This window comes from Triticum aestivum, chromosome 1D (genome assembly GCF_018294505.1).
Source record: "Triticum aestivum cultivar Chinese Spring chromosome 1D, IWGSC CS RefSeq v2.1, whole genome shotgun sequence".
NCBI lineage: Eukaryota > Viridiplantae > Streptophyta > Magnoliopsida > Poales > Poaceae > Triticum > Triticum aestivum.
In genome coordinates this window covers 319,918,747-319,936,398 of record NC_057796.1, presented here as the reverse complement: position 1 = coordinate 319,936,398, position 17,652 = coordinate 319,918,747, and the positions used below count along the sequence as shown (strand labels likewise).

The 17,652-nt window shown below is 50.2% G+C and overlaps 1 protein-coding gene across 1 annotated transcript in view; it reads left to right on the top strand.

Moving 5' to 3' along the window:
- The first annotated feature begins 13,720 nt into the window (after nt 1-13,720).
- Nucleotides 13,721-17,652, top strand: part of LOC123181755 (DNA primase small subunit) — a 5,047-nt gene continuing 1,115 nt past the window's right edge. The window contains exons 1-15 of the mRNA XM_044594087.1: nt 13,721-13,894; nt 14,039-14,192; nt 15,007-15,057; nt 15,136-15,311; nt 15,411-15,488; nt 15,585-15,696; nt 15,838-15,922; nt 15,997-16,048; nt 16,129-16,190; nt 16,282-16,397; nt 16,519-16,640; nt 16,821-16,889; nt 16,980-17,037; nt 17,346-17,419; nt 17,531-17,579. Of these exons, the coding sequence (XP_044450022.1) occupies nt 14,084-14,192; nt 15,007-15,057; nt 15,136-15,311; nt 15,411-15,488; nt 15,585-15,696; nt 15,838-15,922; nt 15,997-16,048; nt 16,129-16,190; nt 16,282-16,397; nt 16,519-16,640; nt 16,821-16,889; nt 16,980-17,037; nt 17,346-17,419; nt 17,531-17,579 (1,213 nt within the window). The 5' untranslated portion in view covers nt 13,721-13,894; nt 14,039-14,083. The remainder of the gene's footprint in view (nt 13,895-14,038; nt 14,193-15,006; nt 15,058-15,135; nt 15,312-15,410; nt 15,489-15,584; nt 15,697-15,837; nt 15,923-15,996; nt 16,049-16,128; nt 16,191-16,281; nt 16,398-16,518; nt 16,641-16,820; nt 16,890-16,979; nt 17,038-17,345; nt 17,420-17,530; nt 17,580-17,652) is intronic.

Sequence of the window (17,652 nt, the reverse complement as noted above, 5' to 3'; positions counted from 1 at the left end):
ACTCCTGAGCATTTAAGTCCTTATTATATTCACTCTTTGTTGCTGTCCGCCTTATCAATACTTGCTCATTGACAGGATGACACCAGCGCAAGTAACCCGGTGGTTGAAGAGGTAATGTCGCTTTCCTCCGACTCGGAGCCCTTGCCACAGCTGAAAGTCCGACGGGTAACCCGGAAAGTAAGCTTTTCACATCCTTTAGCTTACCAAGACCCTCAATTTATTTTGAAGAGACAGGTTCATGAAAGCCGGCGTCACACCCGGACCAACAAGGACACCGATCTCTCCGCCGGGCTACCCGACGCAACAAGGAAGCGTCGAACTGAGGTTTTTTCTCACTTGTACCCTTTTCATCCGTTGGCGGGTGTTATCCGTCAGCCACTCAAGTCTTCTGACTCCAATTATCAGGAGACCTCCCCTTCTTCGGGCGACTCTATGCAGTCGAGTCTTCCGGCTTTCAAGACCGCGCCCGGGTAATGACAACCATCTTACATTATATTTGTCTGTACTTACTCTTTGTGTGCTTAACACTTCTGTCATTTCAGTGCTCAGGCAAAACTCACCAAAAGAGCAAAGAAGACCAGATCAGCCGGAGTGCCGGATTTGCCTGAACCGGAGGTGACGGCTCAAGAACCGCCAGCTGCCTCCGCCCCCGAAGCCACCACTTCAATGGACACGGCACCTGAAGCCGCTGACCCAACTACCAAGGCAACAACCGAAGCATCGGTTAACCCGGAGGCCTCCGGCTCAGCTCCACCAGCAGACGACCCGGACATGGTAATCACCCGGACGGAGTTTGTTGAGCCGGGGAGACCGACCGTGTTGGCCAAGTGCTCCGCTAAGGGGGAGCTACTGCAGCCCCACCGGGCGAATCTGGACCTCTCCAACTACAGCAACCTGAGCATTGGAGAGCTCGTCTCTGGCTACATCAGCCAAGTACACAAGAGCCGGGACGCCGAGGTCGCCATGGTAAACTAGATCCAGCAAAAATCTAAGGTATCCTTCTGTTATCTTCTTACTTACTACTTAGTTATCTTTGCCATGCTAGCCCCCAAGTCGACGACTTATGATTTGAATATGTTGTAGACTTAGGTTCCGGCTTACTCAATTGAGCCGGCTGTATGTAGATAGATACGTTCAATATGCATTAGCCCCCAAGTGCCAAGTATCTTTGCTTGGAAAGTGCTTGGGACTTATATAGTAACTACTCATGTCATAACCCGGAAATTTATACAGGCTGTTGGCAAGAAACTAGAGTCGGACCTTGCGGATCTCAAGAGCCGGCTGAAGACGCAGGAGATGGAGACCCAGAAGGCAAACGCCAAGTTTGTCTCCAGCATCGCCGCTCAAGAGAAGCTGAAGACAGAATTTGATGCTGAGCGGAAGGCCTGGGCTGAAGAGAAGGCCGCACTGGTGACCCGGGCAGAACAGGCGGAGAAGACTCTCTCTGAGAAGACCGCCGAGCTCTCCGGCCTAAAGCGCCAGGTTTCCCAAATGGTGGCCGCCATCTTCGGTAAGTCATCTCACCGGCTTTCATCAATGTTAAAATGTTTATATCTCATGATTCATCCTTGTCGCCGACTTACTTGATTCTGTTAAACAGGTCCCAGAAGTGCCAACCTCAACCAGAGCGTGGTCACCAAGCTAAAGGCCGTGTATACCCTGGTGGAGCAGCTCTACACCGGGTCACAGCGTGCCTTAGCTGTGGTGGCCCTCTCCAACGAGGTGCCGACTCGCCTGGCAAAAGTCCTGCGCCGGCTCGCCGTTCTTCCTCAGCGGATCCAAGAGCTGCGACGGGCTTCTGCGAGAGCCGGAGCGATCGCCGCGCTGAGCCGGGCCAAGGCATTCCTGCCGGAGTTAGACCCGGCGGACATCGCCCTTGGCTATCCAAGCCTGAAGGAAGACGGCTCAGCTTTCGATCAGAAGGACTTCGCGGCGTGCGTGAAGGCTGTACGCCCGGTGGCCACCCTCATCGGGAACGACACAGATCTGACCAAGTACCAGCCGGGTTATGACGCGGAGAATCAGAGGATTCCAACCCCTCGCTATGAAGCCCTCAACCTGATCCCGCCGGCTCGTCAGCACACCTTCGCCCCGGAGATTGACCCGGCCGGGTTAATTGACGAGGAAGCCCAATTCGAGGCTCTCCGCGGCATCGACTGGAAGTCATCAACCTTCCAGGTCTTGGGATCAGCCGGAGGAGAGGACAGGAACGAGCCGGAGACTTCCACTCAGCGGGCATCGTAACTCGGCTGGCGGTTTACCAAACAATGCTCCACCCTTTTTAGACTTGATGAGTTTTGTAATAAAGTAGGTGCAATAGTCTATCTCTGCCGTGCCATCGTGCACGTATTGAATGCCAAGGTCTTTTGAAATTGTCTCTTTGATGTTTCTCCGGGTCATAATCATCCCTTTGTTTTTCTCAACCTGAAAGAGGTGCCTTTAAGTATCCTGCACAGAAAGGCAAATCACAAGTCTCGAAGCGGCTTACCGCCCTGAGAATCAGGTGTTTTGGATAGATAACCCGGAATATGAATCAAAAAAGACTGGTCCTCAATTATATCCTTAACACAGCCGTAATAACACCCTTAGCGGCATGTAAACATACTTCCGGTTTAGATAACCCGGGTAACTAGGTTGGTATCTTAACTCCGAGTTACCTGTCTTTATGACACCCATGGTGTTCAACTAACACTGTAAACCAAAGTTAAGCCGGCCAAGCGAGACCCGGCCGTACACACCTGGACATCATCAGAGTAAACTTGTGATAGAACATAGGAACTTAGGGGCTTCCAGTTTGAATACGACCAGAAACCCGGCCCAAAGGGGTTAGGCTAAGATTCGGATACGATCACATAGCCCCCAGTGGGTGTGGCGATGCCAATCAAGAGGGTACCGACAGCTATGTTCTCTTTGGTTCGAATACGACCCATGTTTGAACAGGAAGCCCCCAAGTGATTTCAAGAATTGTTTAACGACGCTGATTCGAATACGATCCACGTCGGTTCTCAGAGGGGTTAAACTATGATTCAAATATGACCAAAGGTAATTTCCCAATCAAATGGGTATCGACAGCTATGTTCTCTTTGGTTCGAATACGACCCATGTTTGAACAGGAAGCCCCCAAGTAACTTTACTGCTTACGGCTAAATTCGAAGACGATCATAAGCCGGATCCTCCTTTAGATCATCATGTAATCTTGCAATAAGAACAACCCGTGTATATTTGGAGGAGAAAAAAGGACAGAGGTCCTGCTTTATTGCTTATCATAATATATACATGGCTAAGAGAAGTATGTACACCACGAGAGCCGGTGGCTCAAGTGTAATAAGGCCGAAGCTGAGCTATGTTCCACGGCCGACGGGTCTCCTCCTCCGATTTTCGTGAATCTTTGTGCTCCCGAATGTCAATGAGGTAATATGACCCGTTGTGCAAGTTCTTGCTGACCACAAAGGGCCCTTCCCAAGGCGGGGATAACTTGTGTGCATCTGTTTGATCCTGGATGAGCTGGAGCACAAGGTCGCCTTCCTGGAAGACCCGGGATTTGACCCGGCGGCTATGATAACGGTGCAGGTCTTGTTGGTAAATCGCTGAACGGGCTGCTGCCACATCACGCTGTTCGTCCAACAAGTCAAGAGCATCTTGGCGCGCCTGTTCATTATCCGTCTCAACATAAGCCGCCACGCGAGGTGAGTCGTGACGGATGTCACTGGGGAGGACTGCTTCTGCTCCATAAACCATGAAGAAAGGCGTGAAGCCTGTAGACCTGTTAGGAGTAGTGTTGATACTCCATAAGACGGAGGGCAACTCCTCCACCCAACAACCCGGCGTCCGTTGCAAAGGGACCAAAAGCCGGGGCTTGATGCCCTTCAGAATCTCCTGGTTAGCTCTCTCAGCTTGACCATTGGATTGAGGATGAGCCACTGAGGAAACATCAAGTCGGATATGCTCTCGTTGACAAAACTCTTCCATAGCGCCTTTGGAGAGATTGGTGCCATTGTCAGTTATGATACTGTGCGGAAAGCCGAAGCGGAAAATCACCTTTTTCATAAATTGAACCGCCGTGGCTGCATCGCACTTGCTAACTGGCTCAGCTTCCACCCACTTTGTGAATTTATCAACTGCCACCAAGAGGTGGGTCTTCTTATCCTTGGACCTTTTAAAAGGCCCAACCATATCAAGCCCCCAGACCGCAAAGGGCCAAGTGATTGGGATCATCCTCAGCTCCTGAGCCGGCACATGAGCCCGTCGTGAGAACCTCTGGCAACCATCACATTTACTGACCAAGTCCTCTGCATCAGCATGAGCCGTCAACCAATAAAAACCATGACGAAAAGCCTTGGCCACAAGAGACTTTGAGCCGGCGTGATGGCCGCAATCCCCTTCATGGATCTCACGCAAGATCTCTTGACCTTCCTCAGGGGAGACACAACGCTGAAACGCTCCTGTAACACTGCGATGATGTAACTCGCCATCGATAACAATCATTGACTTGGCCCGCCGGGTTATTTGCCTGGCCAAAGTTTCATCCTCAGGCAACTCGCCCCGGGTCATGTAAGCCAGATATGGCATTGTCCAGTCTGGTATGATATGGAGAGCCGCCACCAGTCGTGCCTCCGGGTCAGGGACAGCCAAGTCTTCCTCCGTAGGCAACTTAACCGAAGGGCTATACAGGACATCCAGGAAAGTGTTAGGCGGCACCGGCTTTCGCTGAGAGCCTAGCCGGCTTAGGGCATCAGCCGCCTCGTTCTTCCTGCGATCAATGTGCTCTACTTGGTAGCCCTGAAAGTGCCCAGCAATGGCATCAACTTCGCGGCGATAAGCCGCCATGAGCGGGTCTTTAGAGTCCCACTTGCCGGATACTTGTTGAGCCACCAAGTCTGAGTCACCGAAGCATCTTACCCGGCTCAAGCTCATTTCCTTAGCCATCCGAAGACCGTGGAGCAAGGCCTCGTACTCAGCTGCATTATTAGTGCAAGGAAACATCAACTGTAGCACATAATGGAACTTGTCACCTTTTGGGGAAGCCAATACAACACCAGCCCCCGAGCCCTCCAACTGCCTGGACCCATCGAAGTGAATAGTCCAATATGTGTTATCCGGCTTCTGCTCAGGCACTTGTGACTCTGTCCAATCATTGATGAAATCCACCAAGGCCTGAGATTTAACAGCAGTGCGTGGCACATATTTGAGACCATGAGGTCCAAGTTCTATAGCCCACTTAGCAATTCTCCCTGTGGCCTCTCTGTTTTGGATGATGTCACCAAGGGGGGCAGAGCTGACCACAGTGATGGGATGACCCTGAAAATAATGCTTAAGTTTCCGGCTTGCCATGAACACACCATACACGAGCTTCTGCCAATGCGGGTACCGCTGCTTGGACTCAATGAGCACCTCGCTGACATAATAAACCGGCCGCTGAACCGGATGTTCCTTACCCTCCTCCTTGCGTTCTACCACAATGGCCACACTGACAGCTCGTGCGTTTGCCGCCACATACAGTAGTAAGGGCTCCTTATCAACCAGAGCAGCAAGGACTGGGGGCTCTGCCAGCTGCTTCTTCAAATCCTCAAAGGCGGTATTAGCTGCATCATTCCAGACAAAGTTATCAGTTTTCTTCATCAACTGATATAAGGGCATGGCCTTCTCACCCAAACGGCTTATAAACCGGCTTAAAGCAGCAATGCGACCCGCCAAGCGCTGAACGTCATTTATACACGCCGGCTTAGCCAGGGAGGTGATGGCCTTGATCTTCTCCGGGTTAGCCTCAATGCCTCTGTCAGAAACCAAAAAGCCCAAGAGTTTGCCTGTAGGAACACCAAAGACACACTTGGCCGGGTTAAGCATCATCTTATAGACCCGGAGATTATCAAAGGTTTCCCTTAAATCATCTATCAGGGTTTCCTCTTTTATGGACTTAACCACAATATCGTCCACGTAAGCGTGAACATTACGCCCAATCTGTTTATGAAGACAGTTCTGTACACAACGCTGGTAAGTCGCCTGTGCACACTTGAGTCCAAAAGGCATGGATACATAGCAGAAGGCTCCAAAGGGAGTAATGAACGCTGTCTTCTCCTGGTCCTTAACTGCCATCTTAATCTGATGATAACCGGAATAAGCATCCAAGAAACTTAGACGTGCACAACCTGCCGTAGCATCAATGATTTGATCAATACGGGGGAGGGCAAAAGGATCAGCCGGACACGCCTTGTTCAAGTCCGTGTAGTCCACACACATCCGCCAGGTGCCGTTCTTCTTGAGTACGAGCACCGGGTTAGCCAACCACTCTGGGTGAAAGACTTCAACGATAAACCCGGCCGCCAAGAGCCGGGCCACCTCTTCACCAATAGCTTTCCGCCTCTCTTCATTAAACCGCCGAAGGAACTGTCTGACCGGCTTAAATTTAGGATCAACATTGAGAGTATGCTCAGCGAGTTCTCTAGGTACACCTGGCATGTCAGAAGGTTTCCATGCGAAGATGTCCCTATTCTCACGGATGAACTCGATGAGCGCGCTTTCCTATTTTGGATCCAGATTGGCACTGATGCTAAACTGCTGAGATGAATCTCCTGGAACGAAATCAACAAGTTTAGTCTCATCAGCCGACTTAAATTTCATTGCCGGCTCTTGTTCTGTAGTTGGCTTTTTCAGAGAGGTCATATCTGTTGGGTCAACATTGTCCTTGTAAAACTTCAACTCCTCTGTAGCACACACAGATTCTGCATAAGCCGCATCGCCTTCCTCACACTCCAGAGCCACCTTCCGGCTGCCGTGAACCGTAATGGTCCCATTGTGACCCGGCATCTTGAGTTGTAAATACACATAACACGGCCGTGCCATGAACTTGGCGTAAGCTGGCCGTCCAAATATAGCATGGTAGGGACTTCTTATCTTGACCACCTCAAAGGTCAATTTCTCCACCCTGTAGTTGTTTTCATCACCAAAAGCCACTTCCAATTCGATCTTGCCGACTGGATAAGCCGACTTACCAGGTACCACGCCATGGAAGATAGTGTTCGACTGGCTGAGGTTCTTATCAACCAACCCCATACGGCGAAAAGTCTCATAATAGAGGATGTTGATGCTGCTGCCTCCATCCATGAGCACCTTTGTGAATTTATATCCTCCCACTTGAGGAGCCACCACTAAGGCCAAGTGGCCCGGGTTATCCACCCGGGGAGGGTGATCCTCCCTACTCCACACTATAGGTTGCTCAGACCACCGCAAGTAGCGTGGGATCGCCGGCTCCACAGCATTCACAGCCCTCTTGTGAAGCTTCTGATCTCGCTTGCACAAACTAGTGGTAAACACATGATACTGTCCACCGCTAAGTTGCTTTGGATTGGTCTGATAACCCCCCTGCTGCTGTTGATGACCCTGGCCAGACTGTTGATTAAAGCCCCCTTGACCGCTCTGAGGACCAGAATTTGAGCCGCCCCCCGGGCCATGAAAGCCGCCGGCGCCTGAGCCGCCGGCACCTGAGCCGCCGCCCGGGCCATTGTAGTTCTTAAAGGCCTTCATGATCGCACAATCCTTCCACAGGTGAGTCGCTGGCTTCTCTCTAGAGCCATGCCTTGGACAAGGTTCATTCAACAGCTGCTCCAGCGTCGGACCTGACCCGCCGCCTCGGGGAGGGGGCCTCCCCTTGCGTCGCTGGTTATTACCTTGTGAGCTGGCGTTGGCCACAAACTCTAGGCTGCCATCTGCCTTGCGCTTGCCTCCTCCTTGGTTCCCCGGGTTAAACTGAGGACCCTTGCCATTGCCGTTCTTCTTTCCCTTCCCTGTCCTTTCATCATCTGAAGGGGGATCCTTGGTACCATCGGAATCGGCGTACTTGACAAGAGCCGCCATTAGTGTACCCATATCACTGCAGTCGCGCTTAAGCCGCCCGAGTTTCATCTTCAGGGGCACGAAGCGACAATTCTGCTCTAACATTAAGACTGCAGAGCCGGCATCCATCTTATCTGATGAATGTATGATCTCCTTAACCCGGCGAACCCAATGGGTCGTGGATTCACCCTCCTGCTGCTTACAGTTAGTCAAATCCACAATTGACATAGACTGCCTACAGGTATCTTTGAAGTTTTGGATGAACCGGGCTTTCAGCTCAGCCCAAGACCCAATGGAGTTCGGTGGTAGCCCTTTCAACCAAGTGCGGGCGGTCCCATCTAACATCATGGTGAAATACTTGGCCATGGCCGCCTCACTGACCTCCAGCAGCTCCATAGCCATCTCATAACTCTCGATCCAGGCTGCGGGTTGTAAGTCAGCTGTGTAGTTAGGCACCTTCCTAGGGCCCTTGAAATCCTTAGGTAGACGTTCATTACGGATAGCTGGCACTAAACAAGGGACTCCCCCGGTCCTGGTAGGGATACCCACATCAATGGAAGCCGTCGGATAAGCCGGGGGGGTCTGGTAAGCCGTCAATTGCGGCACTTGCTCCGCCTCTTGCCGCGCTTGGTCTGCTGCGTAAAAGGCTCCATTATGAGCCGGGCCATGGCCAGGGGGCGGGTCATGGCGTCGGACGTTACTTGAGCCGGTTGCTGAGACCATGTGCCGGCTGTAACTCGGGCTCTGGCCTGGACGAGGGGTCGAGTGGATCCTGTCCCGGCTGTAGGAGTACGCCTCTTGCTGCGCCAGTGCTGTCTGAAGGAGTTCCCTGACCCGGCGGGTTTCAATAGCCGTCGGAGAGTCGCCGTCAACTGGTAGAGCCGCCAGCCGTGCTGCCGCAGCGACCATGTTCTCCAGCGGGTTATTATAATGACCCGGAGGTATTGGCACATACTGAGGCGGGGCAGGGGGCACCTGGGGAGGCCCCATCACTCGTGGCTGAATAAGGGGTCCAGACCCGGGCGCTATGATCCCTGGCGGGTTACTAGACCCTGCACCTGGTGTGTTGAAGAGGTTGCGTGGATCGTAAACCGGAGGGAGTCGAGATTGGGCCTTTTGGTGCCTCCTTCTCAGGACCTCATTGGCCGCGTTTTGATCCATCGTGAGTTGGAAGGACTGCGCCTGGATCAGCTGGGTTTGGGCATCGAGAGCCGCCCTCTCCGCAGCCAGCCTGATCCCTTCCGCTGCAAGATCCTCTTTAGCCTTCACTAGATCCAATTTTAACTGTGCCACCTCCGCGTCATGCCGAGCTTGATCCGCCGGGTCAACCGTGGCGGTTAACAGGGCCGTCATCTTGTCCGTGAGATCCATTAGCACCTGAGCCGGCGAAGGCACCGGGGTTCCCGCTCCAGCAGCGGGGCTCTGAACAGGCTGTGCTCCAGCCATAAAAACTCCAACCTGACTTGGCGGCTCAAATAGGTCCGGAATACTGTCACCATCGGAACAACCCATGAGCCTGCCATCCTGAAGTTGGTACAACGAGTTTGACTCATCGGTGGCCGACTCGCCGTCAGAGCCGGCGGCCGTCTCATCACCAGACCCAGCTGGATCAGAGGGCCCTCCATGGATGCATCCCACAAAAGCGCGCCTTAAGGCAGGCCGGGCCCGGGCGGGTCGTGCGCGCTGAGCCGTTTCGATGAGATCGGCGCAGAGATCCGGCTCAGGTCCCGGCTCACCAATCTTGCCAATGAAGACATGAATTCCACCGAAGGGGACCCGGTACCCGTACTCAATTGAGCCGGCGTCGGGGCCCCAGTTTGCATCGTCGATGTAGAGCTTGCCGCGACGACTCTTGGTCATCCGGCCCACAGCGTATCCCTTGAGCCCTTCGAAGCTGCCCTTCAAGAACTCAAATCCACCGTGCGCTGGCCCCACGGTGGGCGCCAACTGTCGTGGAATTGTCACGGCAGATGTCCTCGAGCTAGGACTTAGTCGTGGAGCCATCGCAACTAGGAAGCTTGAAGGGGTTAATGTGGGACAAGGAACACGAGGGTTTATACTGGTTCGGCCCCTTACGGTGAAGGTAAAAGCCTACGTCCAGTTGAGATGGTATTGATTAGGGTTACGATCACCAGGGAGCTAAACTGCTATGCCCGGCTCTCGATGAGATTGTTGTCGTCCCCAAACCGCTGCCGGGTCGTCCCTTTATATAGGGAGGCTGACGCCCAGCAGCCCTCAGAGCCCCGGCCGGCTCATAAGAGCGTCCGGCTCGGACTCTCAATCATACTTGCCTTGCACTACAAGTTCTACCATAATAACGATTGTAACTACGGGCCCTAAGCCATATCCGGGTCTTAAGCCCATCTCTGGCCCACCGTCTTCAAGCTTGGCTCCGGGCTTCTGGTAATGACCATTGGAGTAACCCGGCCCTCCTGGCGGGTGACTCTAAGGTCTCTATCCTCAACAGATGGTACTCTAAGAACATCACGAAGCTGAAGCCTCCTAGTGGCATGACTAGTGAGAAGAGATGCTTGACCAATATGGGAGATGTGCATACCTGCTCCGTTGGCGGTGTGGATCTTATCGGAACCGTGATAGGGCTCGCGAGGATGAAGCTTCCCCATCTCATTCGTCAGATGCTCCGTCGCACCAAAGTCCATGTACCAATGCGGATCAACGGAGTAGGACTGAGTATGGCCCTGAGGCTTCTGCGGCGCCGGGCGGTCGGCCATAGCCACCTGACGCGCAGTGTTGCGCGTATCCTTGCCGTCGTTGCCGAGACGGAGGAAACGCTTCTGAAAACGACGATGGCACTTGGAGGCCCAATGTCTGTGAAGACCACAGAGCTGGCAGACCCGCCGACCCCCATCACCAGGTAGCGTCAGAGTGGGGGTGGACGAGGCCGGAGGGAGCGGCGTGGGGCCCTTGCCCGAGGCGGAGGACTGAGCGTCGCCAGAGGGGTGACCACCTCGGTAGACCGCGTTGGCGGAGGAGGAGCTGCGACTGCGGTTGGCACGGCACGCCTCAACGCGCTGCTCAGTAAGAAGAAGCCGAGAGTATACCTCATGCGCCATCATGGGGGTCGTGTTGCCGCGCTTATTAATGATCTCAACTAAGCCATCATACTCTTCGTCGAGGCTGTTGACGATGAAGGAGTTGAACTCAGAATCGGTAAGCGGCTGTCCAATGGATGCCAATGTGTCAGCAAGAGCCTTGACCTTGTTGTAGAACTCCGTTGCCGTGGAATCAAGCTTCTCACAGGCGCCAAGCTCGCGACAGAGGGCACTGACCTGGGCTTGCGACTGTGACGCAAAAGAGCGCTCAAGGATGGTCCAAGCCTCATGGGAAGTCTTCGCGAAGACGATGAGCCCGGCAACAGCCGGAGTGAGCGAACCCTGGATGGAGGAGAGGTTCGCATGGTCCTGCCCCGTCCAGACACGGTGTGTCGGGTTGTAAACCGGGCCGTTCACGCTGTCCACCAGCGCGGGAGGGCAAGGAAAAGTGCCGTCGACGTAGCCAAGCAAGTAGTGGCTCCCAAGGAGCGGAAGAACCTGCGCACGCCAGAAGATATAATTGTCGGACGAGAACTTGACGGTGATGAGGTTGCCGAAGTGAAACGGTGGAGGCAACGATCCCATGGAGGCACCTGCCGGAGGCGCGTACGCCATGGGGGCAGGGGCGGGCGACGCGGGCGGGACCATGGGATTGGAACCCGCGGGCGGCGGCGGCGAGTATGCCCCGTAGAGGGAGGCAACGGGCGCTGCCGGAGCGAATCCCGCCTGAGGCGCGGATGGCATGAGGCCCGCCGTGACAGCCGACGAGGTGGCCTCGGGCGCGAAGGCCAGAGGCGCGATGACGCCGGACGACGGGGCGGGTGAAGAGGCGCTCGACGTATGAACCGTCAGCGCAAGCCCCGGCGATGAAGGAGCCGGAGAGTTGTTGAAGAAAAACGAGCCAACGCTCCTGGTCCCGAGCTGCAGCGGCCGCATGGTGGCCGAGTCAAGCGGGAGCGAGAGGAGGGCAGCGAGCGAGGCCGGGAGAAACCCGGCAGAGGAGGAGCTGGAGGCGGCAGCACCCGACATGGCGGCGGCGGCGCGATCTGGTGGCGGCGACGGCGCGATGGAGGGGGCGGCGGCGGGGTTAGGGTTTTGTGAAAGCGTGGGTCGTAATTAGCTCTGATACCATGTAAGACAATGATTTGGGGGAACCAGCTCAACCCTCTAGGGGTTGCTTATCTCATATATATAATGGGTGTGTTACAATAGGTACAATATACGTACACAAATACATAAGCTATACATAGTCTAACACTTTCCCTTCTCCCGAACGCTATATTTCTTGTTGTACCTACCATCCTCATGAAGTTCGCCTGGACGTCGCCATGGCTGTTGGCCATGAACATGTGTGTGCTTCCATGGACCATGGCATGTTCCATGTGTGCTCTAGTAAGCTTCGGCCCGTGCGCGCATGCCTTTTCCGCCTCAACTGCATCTTGTTCCCGACGCAACGTTGCCGTGCCCGCGCTCACGCCGAAGAGCAGGTTCCGGTTGTGAGGCTCACACTGTAAGTGAGAGTGGGGGAGATATCTTTTTTTACCCTTTCCCTTTTCTTCGTGTGAGTCCCACATGTAAGTGACATACACAACAAGGGGTAAAAATGTCTAGAGAATATCTTGACGACGGTCAAACCTCTTTGACTGGACATAAGTGATACATGGTGACATTTGTATAAGGGCTTATGATGAGATGGGTAATTTGGGCACAACAAAAAACTAGGAGCAAATGTGAGAAGTGGGTTCGAATTAGTAGGAGGAATGAAATTGGAGAATGGCGTTTTGGAGGCCGAGCTACATGGAGGCCTTTATTTTTTAAAAATTCAAATTCAAACTTTTATGTTACAAAAAAATCTGAAAAAATATGCGTGTATGTAAGGATGTAACTCACATGTGTGTAAAATTTCATGATGAAATATGTTGAAATGCGACCTGTACAAAAAAGACAAATTCATGGCCTCGGAGGATGAATAATATCATGTGTTAAACAACCCCAGATTTGTCTTTTTTGCACAGCCCTCATTTCAACGTGTTTTGCCCTGAAAATTTACACACATGTGTGTTATGCCTTCATTTATATCTGTATTTTTTTTCAGAATTTTTTGAAATGTAAAAATATGAATTTTGATAAATTTGAATTTTGAATTTGAAGGCCTCCAATGAGCTCGGTCACCAAAGGCAATTTCCTATGAAATTGGCCCTAAAAAGTATTACCAGAGTATGTAACACCTACATAGTAATCTGCACCACCTCTGTAAATTTTTATAAGATATTTTAGGTCACTTACTTTACAGGGGGTATAATGTAAACAAGCTGTTGTAATTTGCATGTATGAAAAAAAAACGTTGTCTTTCCTTGTCACTAACCAACGGGAGAGGTGAGCTCGGAAGGGGAATTGAGAGTGTTGCTGTCGCTACTCTCTAGAGTAAGAATGGAATCAATCATCGAGAGCAGGGCCTTGAGGGTTTTGGCCATACTCTTAGGACAGCTGGTTGAGATGGGCTGATTTTCATTGAGTTTAGCGAGTACTACTCATTAATCGACTCCTTTAACTTGTTGCGTAAACAATCTCACATTAAAGCTCGGCTCGAGTGTTAGTAACCAAGTTCAAGTCGATTCAAACCGAACCAAGAGCCACTCGTTTAGCTCGCGAGTTTCGAGTTTTATTCCAGTCCTAATCAAGTCCTTTTTTTTACATCAAGTCCTTTAAATATATGGGCTCGGATCAGCCACAAGCCCGGATGGGCGATAGGCTGCTCTTCCCGGTCCGGTGGGCTCGCGCCGGCCATCCAAATACGGAATTCCCAATTCCCATAAATACACACCGATGGCAGCCTCTTGGCGCCAAACCGCGTCCCTTTTCCCGCCACCTCCTCTTCCCCGCGCCGCCGTATCCCTTCCCTCCCTCACCGCGCCCCATTTCCACCGAGCGAAAGAAAGGCGACGGGGAGAATCCCTCGGTGCCAGTGGCAGGCGAATCCCTCGGCGGCGGCGAAGGCGACGACGACGCAGGTGATTTTAGCTGTCCAATCTCCTCTCCCCGGCCTTCTCTCCTCCGTCTCCCCTTGTGCTGCGCCTATTCTCCCCCATCTCCCGTGTCGCCTCTCGTCCTCCTCCACCCGACCAATCTAATACATCAATTCATTCTTTGACCAGGTTATTCTTCTTCAGCGCGCAAGATCGATCTAGTCCTCGTCTGAAATGGGGGACGAGAGGGTCGAGGCCATGGAGATTGATGGGCAGCAGCGGCAAGAAGTCGCCGCCGCTGTGCCGGACGGCTTCAACGCCGATTACCTCCGAATCTACTACGGTAAAGTGCCGAAGTGATTTATTCCATCCTAGATCCCAATTTGTGGGATGGTTTGGGAAATAAGCTGAAATGGGAGGTAGATCTGCATTCCTTGTACTGCGTTAGTTATAAAATACCAGAAGTATGGTGTGAGATTTCACGCAAAGCTTTAGTTTTGCTGCATTTTTTTCTTCAGTTGTGTGGATATTTCAAGTTTTTCTAAAGAAAAACATTAGGGGACTTTCCTATACTGCATAAAAGCTCAAAGTCAAGGCTATTAAAAAAGAAAACACTAAAAAAAAGGAGAAACCCAGTCTGTGAGGTGATTAGCATACTTCTCGAACTGTAGACAACTACGGTCAGCTCTTGTTTAATAACCTTCAAAGGTCGTTTCTAACTCTTCAAATGCTGAAAGATGCAACAGCTGTAATTCTCATTTGGAAGGCCACCTGCAGATCGATCTTTTGGTCTACCAAGAACCTTTCGATAGATGCAGTATGTGCCCTCTGTTTGGGCAAACTAAATCCCAGCATTTGATAGAAAACAGGGCAAGACCAGACCAAATGGAATACTGTTTCTTCCAGTGACAATTATTTAACGCACGATCATAGTGCTATTGTTATGTCCTTATGCCTCAAAATGTGGAAGCAACTTGCTAAAAATTCTCAGCTCTAAAAGTTCCCTCCTACCAATTTCTTGTGTTTGCTTCCTCACAATTTTTTGGCTTGTGCTTAGGTTCAAACTCAGTCTCTTTTGCCCCACTGTAGATCAAATGTTCGTTAACTAAAATAATCTTACAAACCATATAGTGCTGATGATTATATCACAATTGCAGGAAAGCTCTTCCCATATGGTGATTTCTTCAAGTGGCTTGCATACGGAAATGGTATGTGATCATACCTTCACTGCTTCAGTCAGATGCTAACTGTCCTGCTTTTTGTTAACTGGATATTGTTTTCTGTAGATGCAAAGCATCCTGGATGTGATCAGTCATACATTGGGCGTCGGGAGCTTTCGTTTACACTGGAGAATGACATCTATCTGCGGTTTCAGTCCTTTGATAGTGCAGCTGAACTGGAGACTTCTATCAAGGAGAAGTGCCCTTTCAAGATTGATATTGGACCTGTCTACAGCGTAGATGTATGATATAGCATCATTAAACATTTCAATTGTTTCTCTTGATTTATTTTCTATATTATGCCCTGTGTGCTATTGCCCAATAAAAATAATTTTTTGTAGCCTGCAAAGCGACATGCCTACGCCCAGTCTGGTAACAATGTCTTCGTACCAGTGGAAAGGGAACTTATTTTTGATATTGTAAGAAACATGCCATGTTATTTTCCTCCTTATGAGCGCGCGTCCTGTTATCTTTGTGCAACTGTTGCTAAGTGTGAACGTTGTCAATACTCCCAGGATATATCTGATTATGATGATGTTCGCTACTGCTGCTCTGGAGCTGACACCTGTCTGGACTGCTGGCCATTAATGACCATTGTCATCAAAATCCTGGATACTTCACTTAGAGGCATGTTATTCGTTATGCAACTACTTTACACGCTGCATTCACATGATGCTATGAAGATTCTGGATAATTAACTGAGTTGCAGAATCTTTAACTCTCGTGGTTTGCTTCACTGTAATAACTGTTGAAAGTATGTTTTTGCAGGTGATTTTGGTTTCAATCACATATTGTGGGTATATAGTGGTCGCCGTGGTGTCCATTGCTGGGTTTGTGATAGTAGAGCAAGAAAGTATGTTTAAGAGAACCTTTTCTTTGTCTCTTTGGTTTGGTGATCGTGAAACTCATCTTTATTATTTCTGTTAGGCTAAGCAATGAACAAAGGTCTGCAATTGCTGACTACTTCCGTGTCTATAAGGTGGTATTTATTAATTCGTAACTCGAGAAACCCCTGAGCCATCTTTCTGAAATTTGTTGACCTGTATTACTCTTTCTTAGGGTGGCGAGAATTCACTCAAGAAAGTTTCGTTGACTGGGCCTGTCCTTCACCCTTTCCTTGCGTATGCTCTAAACCATCTCTCTGCTTGCATATTGTGTTAGTATGAATTGTGATGTACAAATTGGTTATACTGAAACTTTATGCTTCTGCAGACGGTCATACACCGATGTTCTGAAATGCTTCTTTGAAGACAAGCTGTTACATAGCCAACAACTATTTGCATCCGAGGAGAGGTGCCAGAAGATACTCGAACTTATTCCAGACGAAAGTAAGAAATAAAACTTTAATCAGCAGAGATGATGTTCTTCAAATAGCACTGTTATTGACCATTTCTTGTTCATAAAGTATGAAATGTGTTTTACACCATCCTGAGAGGGCGTGTTTTCTAGATGTTGCTAGTGAGCTCCATGATAAATGGCAAGGAAATAGACGATCCTCCATCTCAAAAGAAGATGTGAATGCAGCAAGATGGGAGCAGTTAAAGACGACCTTGCAGTCAGGAAAACACAAGGTTAATGTTTAATCGCCTGCAGTCCTATTCACTTCTATTGCATATGTGTCAGTTATCAATTGGTATATATTTTTCTTGAGTTTTCATCAGGATGTTGTGTGCAGTTATTCACTCTGATTTTTAAATTACAATCACATCTTATAATTCAGCTTACCCTGACGTATTATTTCTACATCTCAGACGCAGGGGCTTCGCAGATGTGTAGAAGAGATTGTCTTCTCGTACACGTATCCTAGACTTGACATGGAGGTAAAAGCAAAATTATCACCGATGCATGTTCGTAACAAGGGAAATATTGATGTATTTCTGCCTATTAATCAAACTGTTGCTGTATATCAGGTGTCAAAGCACATGAATCATTTACTGAAGGCCCCCTTTTGCATACACCCAAAGACAGGTAGAAAACTCGAATAGGTTTCTGATTTTAGTTAAATGTACTATGGTGTGAATTTGCATGCATGAAAAAGGCAGCATGGAGCTTTTTGTCCATTGGAAGTTCTATTTTGTCTGTTCGGTGAAAGATGCACACTTTTAAAATGTATGCATCCACTTAATACCTACAATTATGCTTTCACTTTGCTTGCTTTAGAAGGACTCAACCATGTTCTAGTTTGATTATAAAAACTACGTCTTTCTTTGTACAACTGTCTGAATGATAACTTTGTCACCTCACTACTTCTAACAGTTGTTTTATTGTTTCCCCAGGGCGTGTTTGCGTTCCAATCGATCCCAACAATTGTGAAGATTTTGATCCTACAGCTGTTCCAACTTTATCACAGGTATCTTGTATAGAGCGAAGCATAAACATATAGTATGTGTTAAAAATGTATGTGTGCCTGTTGATGCGTCATGATGTGTCCTGACTTGCTGAAACTACCATGCATGGCCAGCTGTTAGGAGAGCTCAATGCGGCTGGTATGCAGATTGATTCTGAGAACGGTAAGTGACTAAAAAACTTGTACCTGTCCGGGTTTGTAGAACTTGCAAATGACATCTCGTACCATACAGCCTA